Source organism: Nyctereutes procyonoides, unplaced genomic scaffold (genome assembly GCF_905146905.1).
Source record: "Nyctereutes procyonoides isolate TBG_1078 unplaced genomic scaffold, NYPRO_anot_genome, whole genome shotgun sequence".
Lineage (NCBI taxonomy): Eukaryota > Metazoa > Chordata > Mammalia > Carnivora > Canidae > Nyctereutes > Nyctereutes procyonoides.
Genome location: NW_026575159.1, coordinates 32,705,152 through 32,719,672, shown reverse-complemented (window position 1 = coordinate 32,719,672; position 14,521 = coordinate 32,705,152). Strand labels below are relative to the sequence as shown.

At 61.2% G+C, this 14,521-nt stretch overlaps 1 protein-coding gene across 1 annotated transcript; it reads left to right on the top strand.

The window, feature by feature from the left end:
* Nucleotides 1-1,705: 1,705 nt before the first annotated feature.
* On the top strand, nt 1,706-14,123 carry PUF60 (poly(U) binding splicing factor 60). The gene is given in 14 exon segments (XM_055314319.1): nt 1,706-1,981; nt 6,150-6,233; nt 8,497-8,592; nt 8,713-8,802; nt 9,751-9,801; nt 11,974-12,135; nt 12,213-12,305; nt 12,450-12,521; nt 12,523-12,664; nt 12,744-12,934; nt 13,075-13,210; nt 13,379-13,614; nt 13,693-13,747; nt 13,750-14,123. Coding segments are annotated over 14 exon segments (1,674 nt in total). The 5' UTR covers nt 1,706-1,957; the 3' UTR covers nt 13,992-14,123.
* Nucleotides 14,124-14,521: the final 398 nt, after the last annotated feature.

Sequence of the window (14,521 nt, the reverse complement as noted above, 5' to 3'; positions counted from 1 at the left end):
ATTATTTAGATATTGGAGTTATCTTTTGAGAGGCACAATATGTAGTAGTTAAGGGAAACCTTAACTACTACATATTGTCTGGAGCCATTCATAGGCTGGAGCCATGTGGGCTTCTTCATGTGATATTGTGCCCCTACTTCCTCATCTGTAAAAATGGAATAATAACAGCACCCGCTCCAAACACAGGTCATGTTTGTAAGGTAATGAGAACAGTGCCCAGCACACAAGCACTCTGAATGCCTTATTATATATCACTGTCAAATTTCAAAGAGAAAGCTGCCACCAGAAAGTGGTGCTTCTGTCCCCCACCTCCCTGCAGTGGTGGCAAGTCCCAGTCCATTCACCACTTCATCCATCCTCTTCTATTATGGCGGCTGCTGAGGTACCAGGCCAGTTCTAAGCACTGGAGAATACTGCTCACCGTGATTGATTATATTTTCTCTCCTCTACCTATCAGGTTTTGTTTTATGCATTCTGGAAGATTTCAACTGTTTCTTTCAGCCCTCTATTGAATTGTTCATTTTCCTTTCATATTTTTCACTTTTAAGCACTCGCTCACATTGCTGAGTGTTCTTTCTTTATAGCCTCTTGCTCTTGATTCCAAGTTTTTACTTCCGGTTAGTTAACACACAGTGTTGTATTCGTTTCACGTGTAAAATACATTGAATGTTTTGGCTTTGGATGCAACATCCTCTCATTAGTATCTCTGAGGATATGGCTTTAGCTTTTCTTCTTGCTTTATTGTTTCAGCTCCTCCGTATCCCTTTTCTTTTTGTTTTTGTTTGTTTCCTTCCTCCTTCTTAGGTGTCTGGTGATCCTGGGCTGCCCAGTTGCTTTTAAGAGTGATATCTTAGTGGTGGGGCTTATTGCCTGGTGGTTTTTGAGGCCAGGGATCTAGCCTGCCCATTCCCCTGAGCACCCTCCAGCTGACAGTCTTCTTTTGAGCCAGAAGCAGTTGCAGAGAGCAGCTGAGGTGCGTGGATGGCACATGCTGGGGGCCGGGGTGGAGGTGGGGAAAGGCGGGGAATCTCACTCCGTCTCCGTCGGAACAGGACCCTACTGACAGCCCAGCCACGGCCAGTAGGGATAGAGGGGCGTGGCCTCCTCCTTTTCTCCGACTACAAGTTCACGCACAACCCCTCCTACACTAACCTCCAAGCATTGTCCGCCTCCTTCCAGCTGCAGGACGTCTGTGTTCATGGGGCTTTGCCCGTGCAAAATTCTTTCCCTGTCATTTTAGAAGGGGAAGGATTTTAAGGAGATGCCCTGCCACGCTTAACTACCATTGTCTGTTTTATTTCAAAGGCTCCCAGGGTGGAGAAGGGGCCGGGCCGACCGGGCGCACTGCGGCTTGAGGCCTGGGCTTGCAGGTGCGGGCTCACCATCAGGGCCTCGGGGCCGGTGCGACCCGCGGCAGGCGTCCAGGGCAGCGCGACGCCTTGCTGGGCGCCCGGAGCCTTTGACAAAGGGCTGGAGGCTCTGGGGGAGCCGGGGTGCGGGCCCCCGTCGGGCTGCTGGGCCCCGAGCGCACAGCCCCGCCCGGCCCGCGGGCAGGCGCCGCCCGACCTCGGCGCGCACGCGCGGCTGCAGCCGGGGGGGTCCTCCCGGGAGGGGGGCACACGCACCCCGAGCTCTCCCGTAGAGCAGCGGCCGGAGCGGGGCAGGCGGGCGAGGCGAGGCGTTGAGGGACCCTCCGCGACGTCCCCGGCGACCCGAGAGCGGCGCGCGCCGCAACCCCCACGACCGCCCCGCCGCGGAGCCGCAACCGGCCGTCCCCGCGCCGGAAGCTCTGCCTCCCCCGCCGCCGCCGCCGCCGCCGCCCCCCGCCAAGGGCGAAAGGGCCTCGTATCGCGAGACTTCCGTCCTTCCTCGGGCGCTTCCGCCGGCACCCAGATCGCGCGAGACTGTGGAGGGAGTAGGAGCGTGTGGCGCGCGCGGCGGCCGCGACGGACGCAAGATGGCGACGGCGACCATAGCTCTCGTAAGTGAGCCGCCGCGACCGCGACCGCGACCGCGGGCCGCCGCTCAGCTGGCGGGAGTGGGCCGTCGGTCCGGCCAGGGCGCCGGAGGCCTGTCGGGGGACGCGGCAGTGGCTCTCGGCCCCCGTGGCTCTCGCTCGCGCGACGCGGGGGCGGGGCGGGCGCGAGGCGGGGGCCGGGCCCGGCCGCTTCCGGCTCGCGGGCGACGGCTTCCGGCGGTCGGCGTCGGCCCTGGCCCGGGCCCTGGCCCGGTCGCGGAGAGGCGTCGGGCGGAGCCGGGCGGCCGTCGTGCCGCCGCGGGCGCAGGGCCTGCAGGGAGCGGCCTGGGGCGCTCGCCGAGCCTGCGCTCCCCGCTGACGCTGCGCGCGGGGCCGCCCCAGCCGACGCCGCTCCGGCCCCTTAGGAAGGAGGAAGGTGCTGCTGGGGTGCGAGTTGCCTGGGCCGGGGTCTGCGGGCGCCCGGAGGAGGGAGCCCCTCGCTGCCCCGCCCAGCGGTCACCCGCTTTCTAGTGACGCGGAGTGAGCGGCATGGCCGCAGAACCTGGTACACCCGCCCTTCCGTGCTGGGGCCTCCCCTGACCCTCTTCCCTCCCCACTCCGTTCCAGGAGGGTCTGATCTCCTAGAGCCTTCGTGGCGTCACCGCGCGTATTTACCTGCCACCAGCCCGCACGCAGAGTGCCCTGCCGAGGCCGGGCTGAGAAGGCGACTGTTCCGCATGTGGCTGGAGGCTGGGCAGATAGGGAAGACATCTGGGGGTCAGGGAGCGTGCCTTGGCCAGGCCGGGAGCTGGCACCCAGTGAGGGAGGCTGGACCAGTGTCACCAGGGCACAGACTGGCTCCCCCAGCCCCAGCTTGCGAGGGGAGCCCAATCTGGGATTCTCAGATCTGGCTAATCATCTTCTACCACGTCCTGCTTCCCGTTGAAGCCACAGGAACAAGTGACCTTCGTGAGAGGGAGGTTAGGAACGCGATGCTGGTGGAGGACCTGGCGACGGTCCCGGACAGCGGTTAGAATTGGACAGTGGAGGAGAGGGCGACTGGGCGACGGGGACGCAGACTCCTGGGAAGGTGTGGAGGGGGAGGAGAAGCCCGTGAGAGTGAATGGCTCGTTTCCCCTGAGCATCCTAGAGCAGCAGGAACGGCAGGCCGTGGCCTTGGTGGCTGCTGGAAGCTGAAAGTGGAAGCACCCCGTTCTTCTGGAGCCCGAGGGATGCCCTGGCTCAGCTCTGCCGTGGCACAGTGCCAGACACGCATGCATCACCGTAGAGGTGGGCATGGGCAAGAAGTCTGAGCCCCATAAGTTGAAGTTTTTAACAGGGCTGTTTGTGGCCCATTGAATTATTTTAAGAGGTTAACATGCACGGGTCAGTTGGGGTGTGGAAATTGTAAAATCCCAGGCTCACATCAAATTCTGGTAGTGACATCCAGGCTGTGGCCTGATGTGTTCCTCTCCTACCTTGTTGAGGGGACAGGTTTCTAGATAGCCCGTGTCCTTGTCTTGTCTGAGTTGGGCGTAGTGAGAGCTTGTTCTGTCCTGTGAGCTGTGCCTGCTCAACAGCGCTGGTTGCTGTCCTAAGATGTGGCTTCAGGAAAGTGGGGTAGAGTGACCCAGAGCTTGGCTGACAGTCCTCTGGTAGGGAAGGACACAGGAAAACGCCGAAGTGCTTCTTGTCCCTGTGCCTTCCACCTGGTGGCTGCAGAAACAGGCCACAGCCCTTCCCAGCAGGGACACAGTCTTCTGGTGGCAGCGTGTGTCTGTGATTTACCAGTCCGTTCTTCCCTATGTTTCACAGCAGGTCTCAGTCCTGCTTGTGGCCATTACCCTGGGGTTCCATCTGGCCGGGGGGACCAGACCCTCTCCCTTTCCTGTGGGCACCGTCGCTTTCTCCTCCTGAAGACCCTGGCCTGCGCGCTCCCTGCTAGGCCTCCCTGGCTGCCGAGGCCCAGTGTGCCTCAGTCCCCTTCTTCACATCCTGAGCTTGATTTTCTTCTCAGTGTTCATGAACCACAGAAGTCACCTTATGTAGGTGCCGCTTGGCATGTGCCTTGTTTTTTTTTCCTGCATCCAAATTGACCAGCACAGAGGCTAGCCGTCTGGTAGGTAGCATGGCACTTCATGAAGAGGACTGAACAGATGAAAAGCATCCTGCGGCAGCTCTGCTTTGGGGATTTGACTCTGGGTGTTCCACCGATGCTGTTAACAACTAGAACATAGGGCTTGCTTGCTGTGTGCGTGGATGACGTGGAGTGGCTTACCGAATCTTTGTGCCAGCCCCAGGACACAGACCTGAAGTGCCAGAAACCTGGAAATGTTAAATAATTACCTAACTTTTCTGGTTTTATAGTGGGGATAATCCTCTTTATTCTGGGCTGCTGAGCAGTGGCAGTGTGGACGTTTGGGTCCCAGGTTCCTGGGCCACGTTGCCTCCCAGAGGGGACTTCTCAGGTTTTGAGGTGCCATTGCCTGGTGCTGAGGAGCTTAGTGACCACCAACCTTTTCTACTTTCATTGCCAGGGGTGACAGCATGTGACTGCTTGTGATAATAAAAGGCAGTTTTCTCCAAGCCTTCTTAGCATCTCTTTAGGACAGAAGCTGAAGCTCTGCGGAACGAGGAACTTGTTTTTCTCTGGAGGTGATGGGATGTCCTGTGTAGCATCCTCTCCTGGACTAATTGTTCCTGAGAAGGCTTTTCTGAGTTGTGTTCTCTCGGCAATCAATGTTCTGCTTCCTGTGTTGGCTATTCCATTAATTTGGAAGAGCAGGAAGTTGTAAATGTGCCCTGGGGTCAGCTCTGTTCATGTGTCTCAGAGCTGGATTGCTTCCCCAGACCTGAAGTGATCTCTTGCTGTGAGCCTTGAGAGGGCAGTCTCTGCTCCAGATGTGCTCCTGGGGGTGCCAAGCCATACGCTGACCTGTCCCCAGCTGCCATACACCCACTCAGTGGGACCCATTGTCAGAAGGGCCTCCCCCATCCTTTGGCTAGTTCTCTCCGAAGTAGCAGTGGTGCTGAGTTCAGAGCAGCTCCAGCCAAGGTGCTGCTCGAGGGTTAGCCATAGCTTCTGTGCCCACTGGCCATGTCTCCAGCACACACAGGCTGGTGTTGCTGTCTCCTTTGGGGCTAGAGCCCATGAGACCCCCTCTGGCCAAGTCAGCCCAGCCTCTGGCTTTGTGCACAGGGCTCCAGGGGCGGGCATGGCTGTCCCCTGTGTTCCTAGATTTCGGTGGGTCTCGTAAGATGGGAGTGGGGTAAGTGCTCTCAGTTCCCGCCGTGCAGCCTCTGAGAAGGTGGAGTAGGTGTCAGGGCCCTTCCACCAACTTCTCCTCCCCACAACATGTTGCCCACCACCCTTGGCCTGTCTTTGCTCCTGCCATCCTGCTAAGTGGAGTTGGGAGCTGTTCCTTCCGTCGGGCTGGTTCTGCATGGCAGTGGCTCCATGGCCCTTCCAAGTATGGGGTATGGCCAGGCCCTTAGCTGCCTCCCTTGGAGTTATTCAGTGCTGGACAGCTTGACTGCTGGGGGAGGAAGGCTTGTGCATGCAGACCACCTGCCTGGCCCTGTCATTCAGAGGGCAGCCCTCTTCAGAGGTGTCTTCAGGAGGGGCTTGGGGTGTGGGCCTGACCAGAGCCTGTGGAAGGCATTGGGCCTGATTCATGCCGAGCCGGGGGCCCAACCCAGACGTGTATGGGGTGCTCAAGAGGTGTCCCTGTCTGCCTCAGGAGGGGTGAGAGGAGATGGCCAGCTGTGCCCCTTGTCATCCTGTCTGGCCTGGCCCAGCCTGCTGGCAGGAGAGGCACTGATCTTTAGGACCTCAGCTGTGGGCCCAGGGGATGATGCTTTTCCTTGGCACGGGGGAAGACCTCTCCTATCTCCTGTCCTGTCCCTTCCTGATGGCTCCCTGTCGACTCTGGGCTACCCTAGGTCCTGCCAGGTCAGCCAGGACCTCATGCCAGGGTCCTGATCAGCTGCAGGTGTTATGGAAGAATGGGTGGAGTGGAGTGGGGTACTGTGGGATGCACAGGGGCCAAGCCGGAGCTGGTCTCTTCCTGTGTCTGTGCTGGCCTCTCTTTGTCGTCCGTGGGCACTTAGCCCTTAGCTAGGGAAGGGGAGAGAGGGCCGGGGTGGGTGGGCCTTACGACTGTCCATTACAGCATCTCCTTCCTGCCTGCAGCAGGTCAATGGCCAGCAAGGAGGGGGGTCCGAGCCGGCGGCGGCGGCAGTGGTGGCAGCGGGAGACAAATGGAAACCTCCACAGGTACTGATCTTAAGCATCCTTGCCCTCAGGCCTGCCCGCCCGCCCGCCTGCCCGCCTGCCTGCCTGCCTACCCACCTATGCATCCCTGGGCCCAGAGAGAGGGGGGTGGACAGGAGGAGCCTAGGAACTCTTCTCTGCCTTCCGGACATAGTCTCCTGTCTTGCTCCCTTACCTCCCAGCCTCAGGCCTGGCTCCCGCCTCCCGCCGTAGTGTCCACCCTGCTTCTGCGGTGGCTTGCAACCTCGTGTGTCTTCAGGCTGTGGACAGATAGTGATGGTGGTCAGGTGGGGGCTGAACCTGAGCCAGGGTAGGTTGTTCGCCATCAGTGTCACACAAGGGAGCAGGCATGCTGTTTCAGAACAGGATGGGTATTAATGGTCAGAAACACAGGTCTTCATTTCGGATCTCAAATTTAAATAAAACAACAAAGCAGAATAATGTGTGAGCCCGAGCATGGGCTCAGGCTCACAGGTCTGCCTGGGACTCAGGCCAGGCTTCAGAGTGGGCATGGGTAGACCTTGTCCTGCTCTGGTTGTTTCACCCTTGGAGCTTGTCCTATAGGAGGTGGAGCCAGTCCTTGTTGCTGGGCAGTAGGGTGCTTTGTGCTTCTCCGTGGCAGCGCCTGCCTCCAGGGGCCCTGGGGGGGCTCACCACGGTGGCCTGGGGGCCCTCCTGTGGGCCCCCCAGTACACTGGGGGGAGGGCTGGCCGTAGTGTACAGCCTGGATCCTAGGAGTTTATAGGGGCTGAAGCAGATGGGCAAAGGGGCCAGGCCGTCCCTCTAGCCAGTCCTCCCCGCCCTGGCTGATGGGAGAAGGGCCTTCTGTTTACCGAGACAAAGAAGAGATTGAAAAGTTTCTGAGGGGCTGGGAGGGGGTTGGCATTGATCACCATGGTGACAGCCTGCTCGAGTCCCAGCCCCCAGCTCTCAGGGCCTCTGTCCCACTAAGGAGAACCGGGCTTGCGGCCAGCTGGGAGGCCCAAGAGGACAAGCCTCAGGGCCAGACTGGGTCGCCAGAGTGGGGGCCTCCAGGCCTTCTGCCCTTTGACCTTGTGCTGGAAACCCAATACTTGGGCTGGTCAGGCTGGTGGTTCTTGGGGTTTGGATCAGCTGGCCCTTTCCTGCCTCCTTTGTACCTCTTTGCTCCTCACGTCCGCGTTGGGGATCTGCCTCTCCTCCACTGTCCCTCCTGAGGCTGCAGAACACCTCCTCTGGAGGGGGCTGACGGTGGTCTCTCGTTGCAGTTGCTGGGTAGCCCCAGGCCCTCTGAACTGGTGGGCAGGCACGTGTGATCTGACCCTGGACACACAGAGTCTTTGGTCTGGTGGCTGTGCTTTTCTTTTTGCTCGCACGGCTATATTTTTTCCCCTGCAAACAGCTTAGAAATGGATTTTGACAAAAGGAATGTAAACTTAATCCTATTGCATCGGCTCTGTCTGCAGCAGGCTGTGCCTGCTCCACCCCCATCCCCCCAAAACCTCTCCGGGTCCTCATGTTTGCTTGGCTAGGGTCTGGCAGGTCCACTTTTCCTCTGTGGCTGGTCTGCTCCTGGCTTCTCTTCCCAGGGGGCTCAGCACAGCCCAGGGAGGAGTCTGGTGGAGGTGGGGTGGAGCCCTGCTCCAGGCTGTTATGGACGGGGAGAGCAGCTCCAGGTTCTCCATAGAAGGCAGGGATGGAGGGGGGGTGCATGGAGGTGTGCTGGGAGGGAGGCCCTTTCCTTTCCCTGATCCTTGAGTGGTCCCTGGAACTCCACCCAAACAGGGACGCCGAGTCTGTGACCATGGCTGGGGCTGTGGGAAGGTGTGGGGCAGGGGTGGACGCCACGGTAGTCCAGGAATGAGGGGTCCCTGCACATCCAGAGAACCATGGCCTCTTTTCTCACAAAGGATGGCCAGGGCCACTTCTCTTGCACGACATAATACTGAGGTTCTGGGGTCATGTTTGCTACAAGGGCTGGGCCCCTCCTTCTGCTTGCTGCCTGTCGGTAGCTCCTGAGGAGGCCTTTGTGGCCTGGGCCCTGCAGCCGCTCTGGATTATCGCAAGGCCCCCAAGGTACCTGCCTTCCTCAGTGGCATGTGTCTTGGGTGGGGTGGGCCCACATCCAGGCCAGGCAGGTGACGGCCTGCAGTAGGCCCTGCCTGCCCTGGGAGCGGGCTGGGTTGGGGGCCGTGTGCAGTTGTGCGTGGGGGGGGGGGGTGTTCCCGGGTCATTGGAGGGAGGTCTCGAGTGTGTCCTTAATGAGTCCCCTGCTCCCCACCGCCAGGGGACAGACTCCATCAAGATGGAGAACGGGCAGAGCACAGCCGCGAAGCTGGGACTGCCTCCTCTGACGCCTGAGCAGCAAGAGGCCCTCCAGAAGGTGAGAGTGTACCTCCCGGGGAGTTGTGCGGGTGGTGGTGGGGGGGGGGCGGTCGGCAGAGGAAGGTGCATCTCCCCACAAGCTGGGCCCCCCAGTGCTCCTCACCACCTTTTCCCGCAGGCCAAGAAATACGCCATGGAGCAGAGCATCAAGAGCGTGCTGGTGAAGCAGACCATCGCACATCAGCAGCAGCAGCTCACCAACCTGCAGGTGAGCCCCCGGGCCCTACCCTCCGGCCTCGGTGCTGGCTCTGCTGGAGGCCGCCCCCCCGCCCCTCCCCACCACCTCCACCTCCTCTTCCTCCTCTTCCTCCTCCTGTGCCTGTGGCCGTCCCCACGAGGCGATGTGGTTCTGTTTCTCAAGGACTCGTTCTTGGGGCACCCGGGTTCATCCATGAGGCATGAGTGGCCCAGCCTTACCCATCTGCTGAGTGCCCATGGCCCCCTCCCTGCCCTTTTGCTGTAGCTGTGCCCCGTACCCTGAGTTGGCTCCTCCTCTCGGACTTGAAATTGTTGCCTCAGGTCGCCTCTGTGCCCAGGTGACGGTGCAGCATGTAGGGGCGATCCTCCCCATCCCCATGGCCTCGGATAAGAGCGGTCAGGCCCTGACCCTTGCAGTGAGTCCAGATCACCTGAGCTGGGGTCCAGGACAGAGGACAGGCTGGGGGGCTCCTCCAGCAGGGCCCTGCTCTAGCCCTGTGGCCAGAAGCCACAATGGCTGTGGGGAAGAGGCCAGGGCGAGGCTGACAGGTGCCTGGGCCTCGAGCCCCCTGCCCCCTGCCCAGCCCTCAGGAGATGCCCTGGCTCTTCACTGTGCTCCTTCCACACATACTCTCCCTCACCACCACCTCCTCCTCCTTCTCCTCCTCCTCCTCCTCCTCCTCCTCTTCCTCCTCCTCCTCTTCCTCCTCCCCTCCCCCCTCCTCCCCCTCCCTTCCTTCTGCCCCGCCGGCCAGGCTGTGGGGCGGGGCACCTGGGGCTCTGAGGCCCCCCTGGGCAGGTGCCGGCGGCTGGCCAGTTGGCTGGCAGTTTGGGAAGGCAGGCGGACCTCCCTGGCAGGGCGGGGACTCCGGGCCTTGCCGCTGTCTGCGTGAGGTGTGACAAGAGCGGGAGACTGCTCGGCTCCAACAGACTGAACTCTGTCTTTACTGTCTTTCAGATGGCAGCAGTGACAATGGGCTTTGGAGATCCTCTCTCACCTTTGCAATCGGTCAATAGACATGCTCACTTCTTCCGGGGCTCATGTCCTTAGTCAGGGCTAGAGGGGGGCAGTGCAGCCCGCGTGCTGGGGACCTTGCTCCCCTAGCCGGCCCTGCCCGCCAGCTCAGGACGAGCGCAGCAGAGCGCCAGGCGTGGCGGGGCCAGTGGTGTGGGCGGGCACCCACCCGAGACCGCCCCTGGGGAGGCCTCCATCTGCTCTGAGGTCCCGCCTTAAAACTAACCGGCCAGGTAACTGCGGAGGGCAGCAGGCCAGGAGGGTAGCTGCCCATGCCAGGCCCACCTGCACCCATGTCGCCTGCACGCACAAGGCGCAGCGCCTGGGCCTCCAGCTCTGCCGGTCTCCAGGCTGCACGGGCTCCTGGGTTGGGGTCAGGCCCCCGAGGAGAGAAGAGTCCTAACTCACGGCCCCATCAGACCCTGGAGGGAGGATGGATGGATGGGGTGGGGGTGGGGGGCTGGGGGGTCCCAAGCAACCAGGAGAGGGAAGGGCAATGACTTGGTCCTCTGGGCCTGGCTGTCAGCAAGGTGTAGGGGCCATGCAGCCAGGGAGCAGGCAGGGGCTGGGCTGAGCTCAGTGGGCCAGGGAGGAGGCAGAGGCGGTAGCTGAGGCCTTGGCTGCCACGGGCGGAGGAGTCTGGGAAGGAGATGCTCCTCCATCCCCCAGAGCTGAGGAGGAGGCCAGACCCCGCTCCATGGAGTCCGAGGGGGAAATATGGCTCTTTCCTGGGGGTCTTCCCTGAATGTGCTGCTCTCACAGGGGAGACGTGGCTCTGTCTTTGAGGGCCAGACAGACCCAGTATCTTGTCTGGAAAGTGTCTGTCTGCGGGGAGATGTCAGGGAGAGGGCTCTTGGCCCACCTGCTGTGGGGAAGCCCACACTGAAGAGGAGACGTGCTCCTATCCTGGGGAATTTTGACCTAAGGGGCAGATACGGTTTCACGTTGGGGTACCTGGTGCAAGTGGGGACACAGTTCCACCTTTGGTGGTCCTTGGTCTCAGCGGGGCCTGAGGCCTACTTGTCAGGAGCCCAGTTTGAGGAGGACAGTCCCATTTGGGGGGAATTCCTAGTTTGGGGGATAGGTGGACCTGATTTTTAGGCTCCTCTCTGAAGGAGGGGGAAGGCTTGGTCTATATACTAGGCCAGCTGGTGTCTGAAGAGGGTCTCCAGTTGTGGGGGCCTTTTGAGGGTGAGGGAAGCCCCTGTTTATGGAGAAGCTAGAGCCAGGACCCCATCTTCTTTGCCTGTCCTGGGCCTATGGTGTCTTCCCCAGAGCTCAGCTCCTCCTGGTGGCCCGCTGCGTGTGGCTGTGGAAACCCCCCTGCCTAGCACATCATGTAGTGGTGGCAGGGGTGGGAACCCCATCCCTGAGGGCCTGGAGCAGTCCCTTGGCCCCAGCTCACCCCAGTGCAAGGCATGTGTGCCCAAGCGGAGCTCTGGGCCTGCTGGGCCTGTTACCTCCCCGCTCCAAGGAGCCCTGGGGCTTCTCTTTTTGGCAGCTCTACCACCTTCTGAGGGTCCTTGAGGCTGCAGATGTGAGCTCCAGCCAGCCCTTTTTGTCAGGTGCTCAGCACATGGGGGTTTGCAGAATGCTGAGCCCCAACCTGAGTTGGCCCTGCATGAGCAGCTGCTCCTTGTTCTCTCTGCAGGGGCCCCCATCTGGGCTCCTGACCTCCTCCCCTGGGCTCTCTTCTGGGCAGCAGCTGCCCTGTCTTCTGCCCCTCTCTCGCCTCCACACTAGTGGGTTCCTCCAGCTTGGATGGCTTCCCCTCCCCTCTTCTGTCCGAGCACTTGGCCAGGACCCTGGGAGATTCTGCCACCGGCACCTGGGGGACCTGGTCCCCAGACTGGAAGGGGCAGGGTGGGAGGGCATGCAGCCCTGCCTCCTGACCACCCATCAGCTTTGCTGCCAGTCTGCCCAGGACCTGCATGGGCTAGGGTGCGTCCGTGTCCTGCCTTTGGGCCCGGCCTTCCGTCCTGGGGGCAGGGTCCTACTGACCCCTGCCACCCTGCCTGCAGGAGCTGAGCCTGCACCGCGCTGCCGCGTGGGGAGCCCTCCCCATGGCGGAGCTGGGTAGGTGGGCCAGGAGGGGAGTGGGCTGCCCAGCCTCTTACCACCCCCTCACAAGCCAGTGGCTCTCTCTCCCCTTGTGTCCTGCTCCAGATGGCAGCTCAGCGGCAGCGGGCACTGGCCATCATGTGCCGGGTCTACGTGGGTTCCATCTACTATGAGCTCGGGGAAGACACCATCCGCCAGGCTTTTGCTCCCTTTGGACCCATCAAGAGCATTGACATGTCCTGGGACTCCGTCACCATGAAGCACAAGGTGGGCTTTAGTCTGCCCCTGCCCCGCCCCTTCCCACCTTGGGCTGTGCTGGCCTGACAACATGCTCCTGTACCCAGGGCTTTGCCTTTGTGGAGTACGAGGTCCCAGAAGCGGCGCAGCTCGCCTTGGAGCAGATGAACTCAGTGATGTTAGGAGGCAGGAACATCAAGGTGAGGTCCGAGGACCTGGGTCTCCGGGCTCAGGACAGTTGCACTCTGTCTTCAGTCACCCCAGCCATGCCGAGCAGCCTCTCTGAAAGCCTGAAGAGGCCAGGCCTGTGCTGACTGGGGCTCTGTCCCCTGCCTCTCTCCCAGGTAGGGAGACCTAGCAACATAGGGCAGGCCCAGCCCATCATAGACCAGCTAGCTGAGGAGGCACGAGCCTTCAAACCGCATCTACGTGGCTTCTGTGCACCAGGACCTTTCAGACGACGACATCAAGAGCGTATTTGAGGCCTTTGGCAAGATCAAATCCTGCACGCTCGCCCGGGACCCTACAACTGGCAAGCACAAGGGTTATGGTTTCATTGGTGAGTTCGGAGAGACTGAGGTGAGGGTGGGGCCCACCTGGCACTGTGGCTAACCCTCACTGCTGCTCCTGCCCTGCAGAGTATGAGAAGGCCCAGTCGTCCCAGGATGCCGTGTCTTCCATGAACCTTTTTGATCTGGGTGGCCAGTACTTGCGGGTGGGCAAGGCTGTCACACCCCCCATGCCCCTGCTTACACCTGCCACACCTGGAGGCCTCCCGCCTGCTGCTGCTGTGGCCGCGGCTGCAGCCACAGCCAAGATCACAGCTCAGGTGAGGGCTGATCCAGTCACATACTTCATTTGTGGGTGACAGCTTCTCCCTCTTTCATCCTTTGGGGGTTGGCTCTGTGTGTGGTCTTGAGCGGAGGCAGCCAGATCAAGGACTGAGTGTGGTGGCCTTCTGGGTTGCAGGAAGCAGTGGCTGGTGCAGCGGTGCTGGGTACCCTGGCCACACCTGGACTGGTGTCCCCTGCACTGACTCTGGCCCAGCCTCTGGGGGCTTTACCCCAGGCTGTCATGGCTGCCCAGGCCCCAGGAGTCATCACAGGTGAGCCTGGGTGGGGCAAGGCTTCCCTTCTTCCCCTGCCAGTCCTCTGGGCATAGCTCTCTACACCCATGGACATTGCTCAGCTATGGCCACGTGGTGCTGGGTGCCTTCCTGGGAAGGGTGGAGATGGGGGAAGAGTAACTGCTGGATCTGGTGGGTTTGCTGTAGGTGTGACCCCAGCCCGGCCTCCCATTCCGGTCACCATCCCTTCTGTGGGAGTGGTAAACCCCATCCTGGCCAGCCCCCCAACACTGGGCCTCCTGGAGCCCAAAAAGGAGAAGGAAGAAGAGGAGCTATTTCCCGAGTCCGAGCGGCCCGAGATGCTGAGTGAGCAGGAGCACATGAGCATCTCTGGCAGCAGCGCCCGCCACATGGTGATGCAGAAGCTGCTCCGCAAGCAGGAGGTGGGCAGCGGGGGCTGGTGGGGGGGGCAGGGGGAGTGATCCAACAGCTATAGCTTTCAGCTGTTCCTCCTCGCACAGTCCACAGTGATGGTTCTGCGCAACATGGTGGACCCCAAGGACATCGATGACGACCTGGAGGGGAGGTGACCGAGGAGTGTGGCAAGTTTGGTGCTGTCAACCGCGTCATCATCTACCAGGAGAAGCAGGGCGAGGAGGAGGATGCGGAGATCATCGTCAAGATTTTTGTGGAGTTCTCCATAGCCTCCGAGACTCACAAGGCCATCCAGGCCCTCAACGGGCGCTGGTTTGCTGGCCGCAAGGTGGTGGCTGAAGTATATGACCAGGAGCGTTTTGATAACAGTGACCTTTCTGCGTGACCTTGGCCCTGTTCCCTGGACTTGCACTTGCTCCTTGTTTCCTCTGGGTTTTATAGGGTGATTGATGTGCTGGTTGGTGTCTCAGGCCAGCAGCCCCGTGGGGATAAAGGTGCAGATGCTGTTGACCCTCAACATCCCTGTGTGGCAGTGGTCCTGTGCTTCTGGGCTCCCTGGGGCCGGCCTGGGGGAAGGGGGTGTGGTTGAAGGAAAGCGGCGGGGAGGGGCACCTTGGAGCCCTGCAAGACCCGGGTTGGGGGAGGGCCGAGGCGCCCCTGCTGCCTCGCCCCGCCCTCCGTATCACCTTTTCCCGCGCAGTACTGGGGGGGGGCCCCGTACCTGGAGGGCGGGGCGGGGCGGGGGTGCGGAGGCCGAGGCCCCGGGGCGCGACCCGGCTGCCGGCGGGAGCCCGTTCCTGGCGGGACTTCATGTCCCATGGTGCTCTGCGCCCGCGCACGGCTGCGGAGCTTCCCGGCGGGCGGTGCGCGGGGCCGCTACGGGTTCTCGGAGGCGCCGGCGCTGCGTGGCCTTGT